The following is an 8,144-nucleotide window of genomic DNA, read 5'->3' on the forward strand; positions in this document are numbered from 1 at the left end:
GGGTCTTTTTGTCTTATTCAAACTTTTTTTCCCCCCACTTCAAATTAAAACAAGAACATTTCAGGACAAGAAAAGAAATCATGTAAACATAAAACATCCAAAGAATAGTTGAAACCTTCCACAATTTCAAACACAGTTGTATCACATTTAACACAGGGTGATTTAGTTGCATATCACACCACTGACTAAACTATTCTATTCATATATGCAGCTTTAACAAAAAAAAAATAAATAATCACAAAACAATTCTTCACCCAGTGTTGAAGTGGTAGCATATGTTTTATTATATTCTATCCAATCACTTATTTTAAAAATACATTAAATTTTAAAATGTGCATCATATTTTTCATAACCCCCCCAAAAAAGGCATTTTTAAGCTATTGCTGCATATTATACAGCATTATACCAGAGATTTGGTTGAGATACATAATTTCAATGCAAAATTCAAATTCACTAAACCTCAGCAGGAATAATAGGGTGCTAAACAGTCCCATTCAACACATTCAAAAATTAAGAAAAATTAGAGACATGTATGTGACAGCCAGGTAATACTTTGTTTACCCCATTGTTTACCAATTTTGACAGTACACAGAACTGAGTGGGGAAAAAAAAGTTTGAATTTTTGAAACAAATGTTTTTGTTGTGATTAAAGCTACTCAAGAAATGATATTCAGGCTTCAAAGATTATAATGGACACTATCAAAATTAAATCATGTTTTTAACTGACTCTTGCACCTAAACTGCACCATTTGTGTAATGAAGCAAAAAAATACTGAAGATCAGTTGCTGAAACAAGGATAAAGCATATAGATACAATTAAGAATAGTGTACAGGCATAAAAAGAACACACTAGCTTTTTTGTTTTGTGATCTTTGAGACTTACAATTTCAGGGAAGTTTGTATCTCAGAAATGGGACTGCAATGTTGCAAGCTCAATACAGGATAGAAGGACATTATTATGCATAATTCTGAATATAATATACATTAAGCTTTTTAATACCTGTGATCTTTTAACTCATTTTTGAGGTGTTAAATATTTTTTTTCAGTTCTGAAAGAGTAGCTTATCAGTTTACAACAGAGGAAAGAATTATTTTTTTATTTTTTTTTTTAAAAGTGAGGTCATCTTAGATCAATTATTCAGAGCCTCCAAGTGCCACTTGGACATATGTATATGCAAAACTCATCAATGTTTTACTGGAAATAATACAGGCAACTAATGAGGATTTAGCATTTTTTTCTCTGCTTGCTGAAAACTAGTTTAAGTGGAATCTTTTGAATTAGAGTTAGTAACTCCAATTTTTTTCATCTTAGTTTTGGTTTGTGCACACTTAAAAATTGGTCAGAGTTCATTTATTCCTCTAGAACCATCTGAAAAAGTTTACCCTTATTTTGACTAGCTCAATTCAAGCAACTTGTATGTACATACATTTACTATCTTCCACATCCAAATAAAACAAGTTTTTATTACAATACATAAACTAAAGACATGAGCAGTGGAAGCAATGTATCTATAAATTTACCAAAAAGATACCCCAAAATATTTAAAACATTTCCTGACCACTGACAGATAAGAGTGGCAATTACATGTACAAGGCCATAATGTATCAGTGCACCAAACAGGAAAATAAAGTTCACAACACTCACACAATGCAGTACTATCATCAAATGGACTTCTTAATAGGAAAACAATTTATTAAAAAGCTTTGCATGTGCCTGATGGATGCAATATAACTGTCCAGTGCTGTTGCTGTATTGCTTGATAAAAATCAAGCTACCTGTGGTCTATGTGACAAGCAGCAGCAGCACAAGTAGAGATTGCACAGCTTTAGTGACAGTTACAAGATTCCCTATTTTATTGCATTTTTTAAAATAACTTGAATATTTTAAGTTTTTGAATAGAGAAAGCACATTTCCTGAGTAGTCTCAATTTAGAAGTTGTTTAGTAAAACATTGTAAGAGAGGAAATGCATTATATTTTAATGTAGAAAAGTATGTGTTTAAGCAAATACACTCAAGTATAAAATTTAGCAGATTTTGAAAGTTGAGATTTACCAAGCAGGTGGAGAATTTGCACCATCATGTAATATCAAGCTTGCAACAGTTTTACATATAAGCAAAGGATATGATTGGATATTTTTTTTTGTTACAGCAAATCAAAGCAGTGCAATACATTTTGCAGCTACAGTTCATCACATTAGCTTGCTTATAATAAACCAATACATTCAGCCTGAAAAAGTCAAATCAATTTTTAATAAGTATTGTCTTTCACGTCAGACACTAGATTGTTGGGTTCTTTTAAAGCATTATACCACAGATGGGCAATCTTATCAGTAAAGTCAAATTCAATTTTGATTAAAATCAGCAAAACCAAAAGAGGCTGGTCTTTGCCAGATACTTAATACAAGCATTAGAAAACATTAAGTCTACTCTTTATTTCAAATTGGGTGTCCTTTTCATAGCTTTTGGGGTATGCTTTGTGATTTTAATCAGTGAGGAAGGGTAGACATTTAGATGTTACACATATTTAGTTCCTTTGTACCTACAATTAATTGTAGAACAGTAATTTCACAAGTGAATAGCACAATGACCCTAAGCATTATCACTACTAGTTATGATCCAACACGGGTTGTCGTAGTTCTTTTATCTGAGAAGAAGCTTTTAAGGAGAAATACCTGCCCAATACTAACTACAAGAAGAATGATTGCTTCCCCTATTGACCAATAGGCTACTCTTGTGTTTAAATCCTCTGCTCTGCTGCGGCCTTGTGCTTCTCTCAACCGGAAATGAGTCTGATAATCAATGACAGACTTCAAAGCTTCATGAATTGAAACACACGCAGACTCCATCTAGAGAAGCAAACAAATACACAGCTCAAATTAAGAACCCTTCTAATGCTTGTTCTATGAAGTTCTATGGTTTGATATTTAAAATTAAGATTCACATAGCTTTACAGATGAAAGATTATCTCAGTCCACTGTTGGACTGATATACTATAAATCTAACATATCAATCAAGTTTTAAACACAGGAATTTAAACACAGAATTTAAACACTGAAGTACCAAAGAATGCAAAACTGCAGACTCAAAAAGTAATGGACTAAGAACCACAAACTGAATATTAAAATTCATGCATGTTTGGATTCAAAAGTGAACATAAACACTGTATTGAAATATGACAGTGATCCAACACTTGTTAATTCCGCATATATCAGCAAAACAAGTAGTAAATTTCTCTCCAGATTTAGATAGCTAGCAAGTTTCTTATATCATTAAGATGTGCATAGTAGATACTAAAACACTTTTAGTTTTTCTAAGTATGTAATTCTTCATTGCATAATTTTGAAACTTCAGTTTCACAAAAGCCTGAAATCTAGATTGCCGACCTCAACGCGCTCTTTTGGCATGAGACCCTTCTATTAGTCACATATGTAAAAAGTGATTAAAGGACAACTCATCTTTCAGTGTTCCTGGATGTTCCCTATCATATTCATATAACAAACACTCAAGACCAAATTGTCCAACTGCACTTGTCATCTTTCATAAGAATCACATTCCCTTTTCCAAACTGAAAAATCTTAACCTTTTCAATCTATGTACTACTGGCTTTCCAAGACCTAGATCATTTTATACAAACTTCTTCCATTTTCAGTTTATCTTCTGAAAGTAAGAGTCAGTACCCATGACTGTCTTTTGACCATCAAGAAATTAATATCTTCAAAATACTTAAGTTTTAGAACAACTAACCAACTGGCTGTCCCCTAAAAAACAGTATTTCCTGAAGATCAAAACCACAATCTATTATAAAAGGAAGTGTTTGACACCCTAATGAAAACCACTGTCAGTTACTTATATCTGTGTCAAATCAGTTTTTCAAGTTGATGACTTTCAGGACAGGTGTTTGAACAAGTCCAAGATATTCTTCTAAACAAAATTCAGGAAGAGATTTCATGCATTGAATTCTGCCATTTGTTTCACTGCTAAATTATAGAGCCCTCCTCTACTCTGCAGCAGGGACCTTAAATTTAAACAAAGTCTAGTTTCAGGGATTTACCTTTTACAGTCCCTGTGAAAGTCTGCCCAAATTTGGTCATACTACAAGCCTCAAGAAAATTGCAGCAGAGAACCTACTTACCAAAGATGTGTTATGCTTTGAAAGTTAACTTCTCCTTTCCCAAAGATCTGATTTGCATTATGTATGCTACAACCAAGTGAAACTTTTTCTTTTATCTTCTCCCACAGCCTGCAAAGATACTGGATCTAGAACCTGCATGTTCTGTGTTCTCAATACTCTCTCTCTACTGGTGCAAAAGTACTGACCAACAAAACCCCCCAAACACACACACCCCCCACTACACAAATAACCAAAACATGTAACAGAACACACAGAATGAAGGCTAAAGAAATTGCAGGGAGATAGGGAGCTACAGGATCAAGAATCAAAAGACAACATAAAGTAGGAGAAAGGTGATGAGAAGAAAGAGATAAGAATTATAACCAAATTCACAGCAAGTCACATACTCATTACAAATCTTTAGCCACTGCAGAATTATATGGGACAAATTCAAGTGAGCAAGATGGATATTTGGGAACTGGCATTTCTACCATTGAGTTTAAACTAGTAAAATAGTGGCCGTGTCCAGCATTTTATAATGGTTGTTTAAAGTGAAGTTTGGCAACAGTTATAGTGTAAGAATGTTAGTGAGAATTCGCAAAGTGACCATTCCAAGTGAAGTTGGCTGATTTAGTTTGGGCAGAAGTGGTATAAAACTAAAATTTTGAAGAAAGAAGGGAACATTAGGAAAATAAGTCCAGAGCAAGAATACTGCTTTGCCACTTAAGTGTCTTATAAATTACATATCTAGAAGCCAGTTAAGTATGAGTGATTTTGTTCATTTGTTTATTTTGCTAGAATTCTCTTTCCATTTTAAAAGTGACAGTTACATAGGAGATCAACCATTCAAGTCTTCCCCTCAAAAAAAGACTCTAAATAATTTTATTATAAAACCAAATTGTTCTCAAAGTTTCTCCAAAGTTCAGAAATTTCAAAAATCCCATTCCATTGATATTTTACACTTTATAGAATCCACACTTCCACAGACAGAACCATGGCATAAAAAAGTTCCCTTAAACTCTAGGCCACAGTATATTTTCCCTAATTCCCACTTAAACACTTGGTAATTCCTCCTCAGCTCTGCATTCCAAAAGTTCTAATTTTTGGAAAAGGTTCCCTTTTAGTAACTCAGTTTATTTTAAAGAAGCTCCAACCCATTCATTTTCAACAGTGATACAGATATCTAATGCAGTTGAATTTGAAAAACACCCTCAACCTAACAGTTGCTGTCAAACAACAATATTTTACCTGAGTAAGTGCAGTTGCTCTGTTTTCACTAGGAAACAGTGGTGGATCTTCTCCAACCTGGAAATCAAAGTACACAGTTTTGTGTGTGAAAGTAGAGAACTCATTGCTGAAGCAGAACTTGTATGTTCCATTTCTGGATGCAGTAAATGTGAAACTATCGTATTGTTTCTTCATCTCTTTGTATAATACAGCACCATCAGGACCTTCCAACCGACAATCAACATCATAATGACCTCCAGTGATCACCTGAAAACAACAAGAAATTGTCTTAAGCAGAACAGACATCCAACTAGCACTGCAAATTGTTTGATCTAACAAATGTTTTAAAATAAAATACATTAAATAAATTTAAAAAAATAATTCCAATACCAGTTTGCAAAATCCTCATCCTATGGAAGATTCACAGAACAAATAAAAATAAGATCTTTTAAACTGAGGATACGTAATGACAATGAATGATGTACCACTTATCTATAGGATGATGTACTTATCTTTATCTAAAAGTTGGGAAACATCCAAGGACCCTTATTGCTAACATGACAGATGTACTAATTGCTAAGTCCTTGGATTTGTCATCTTTAAAAAGCCATCTGGTCCTAAGTTCCTGTTGTTTATACAACGTGGCAAAGACAAGGACTTAAATCATGGTCACTAGTTTAGTGAGATATGTAAATGAGTTCCTGGAATTGTAATGAATATGTAAATTATTTCCTGGAAAATTAATGAATAGGTATGAGTGACTTGTATAAAGAGGGGACTGAAAAATCCCCTCGGTGTGCATGACTGGTGGAGCAATCCCCCATGCACCCAGCGCTGCTGAATAAAGATAACCTCTGCTCACTTGAATATTGGTGACTGATTCTTTAAATCAACAAGTTTTCTAACGGTTTGAGGGAAGTTTTAGTTACTTTGCTTTAAGATACTGGTGCCATAGCAAAGGCTGGAGTAGATGAAATTTGACGGGACAAAGACATTACTGTAATAAATCAGTAATTTACTATATCCACAAGCCCATCCATGCAATTTATTCAGCAAGTTGAGATTGCCAAAAAGCAGTAAAACAGACAATTTAGGCCATACATAAAGGAGCTAACTAGCCTATTAGGTCAAGCTGCTTTATGTTGCAGGAATGGCATATGTCCAATAGAACAGGTATTACAGCCTGGCTCATTTTCATATGTGCACGTCAACAGAGCAATGTTCTAGAAGTTCTACTGCTTCACTCCTGCACAATTAATGACAGCATTTCTTTCCAATACCAGCACATTCAGATTATGCCTACAAGCAACTCAAAACTTCATACGTGTGTCTCAAGTACTGTCAGCCTTTAATTATTGTTGGTCTACAGCACATTGTTCTGCAGAATCAGGCTAGCTATCCTATCACCACAGCAAGAGCAATTGGAAGTTTAGATATTCACAGCCTACTATTCTGATGACGCTCAGGCTAGTAAATTTAATCCCTGCTCTAAACTTCTTGACTTTAAGATAAAGCATCTTGAAGGATGAAGAGACTTCTATCCAAAGGCACAGCCCTTTTACATGCATACAGAAGCTTTCTAAAATAGTAGACATTTTATTTGAAATATTTAAATATTTATTAAAACATATAATGCTATAAAGATTTATTCAGAGTTGCCAAGCACTAAAAGCAATACTTCAGATACGCTGTTCACATAACAGTTTGAGTGTCCACCAATTTATATAAGTAGTAAGTTATTAAAACTCTAATATTAACGGTAAAAGTGAAATAACATAAGATTCCCCAGGAGTCGAGGGAAGCAAGAAGTACCTGAAACTCGAGGGTGCACTTAGTGTCCTGGACAATCTCCTCGTAGAAGCATTGCTTGGCATTGTCAGGCAGCTCGAAAGTGAGCTCAGAGGCCCGTGCCGTGCAGGCCACCACCAGCAGCAGCGTCATCCACCCCCACGGTCCCGCGGTTCCGGAACCCTGTAACAGCATCACTCGGCGTGCAGAGGGGACTAATGGTAAGAAAGATTGAACCGGGTGGAAAGAAGGCAGCCTCACGTCAGAAGCCAGCAGGCGCGGAATCCAGAAAAAGATGTCTGCGGCGACAACCGGTCACGACGGAGAAACCTAACTGAGGAAACACACTACACACCCGAAAGCAACCACGACACCTAGTACCGCCCTCATAGAAGCGTTTCCGGGTGAGTCCCCATAGTTTTATAGACGTGGTGTTTAGCGTGAAAGGGGGCGTTCCCCGCCTCTGCCGTGCGCGGTTGTGCGTTTGTTGTCTGACAACGGTTGTCAGGGAGCATGACGGCCCGGCACTGCAGTGGGGCCCGGCTGTGATACCAGCGAGCTGAGGTGGTGTCCAAGTTCACACAGATGACCCCTCGGCACCAGAGGTACCATAGGCACATGCGCAAGAGCTGCTCATCCCGGTTTTTTGCTGGGGGGTGCTCAGTTTACATAGCTAATTTACAGATATTTAGCCAAGTACTCACACATAAATCTCTAGAGAATTCTCCTCTGTCATACCTGTATGGCACTGTCCAGGTTCCCCAACATATCACAAATTTTGGCTCTATGTCCATTGTATGCAATTATCCAGGAGTTAAACTTTTTTCAAATTCCTGTGAGGCATGATTTAGAGCTGAAATAGTGGACTCTATTCTCCAAATGCAAGTGAAAAGTATCTTAAGTTCTCTCTCTCTGTATATCTTCCAGATACTGAATACACGGGGTTGAGTTTCAGAGTTGGAGTTCAACTTTATATGTCATTTAACATTCATTGCTCCAGAGAGAAAAAGTGCAAGA

General features: G+C 35.9%; 1 protein-coding gene across 1 annotated transcript; it reads right to left on the reverse strand.

Moving 5' to 3' along the window:
* Positions 1–260: 260 nt before the first annotated feature.
* On the reverse strand, positions 261–7,530 carry LOC129734476 (transmembrane emp24 domain-containing protein 7). The gene is made up of 3 exons (XM_055698035.1): positions 7,152–7,530; positions 5,361–5,606; positions 261–2,847 (listed from the first exon to the last, which is right to left on the reverse strand). Exons 1-3 carry the CDS (start codon positions 7,320–7,322, stop codon positions 2,611–2,613), a joined length of 654 nt encoding a protein of 217 aa, XP_055554010.1. The 5' UTR covers positions 7,323–7,530; the 3' UTR covers positions 261–2,610.
* Positions 7,531–8,144: the final 614 nt, after the last annotated feature.

This window comes from Falco cherrug, chromosome W (genome assembly GCF_023634085.1).
Source record: "Falco cherrug isolate bFalChe1 chromosome W, bFalChe1.pri, whole genome shotgun sequence".
NCBI lineage: Eukaryota > Metazoa > Chordata > Aves > Falconiformes > Falconidae > Falco > Falco cherrug.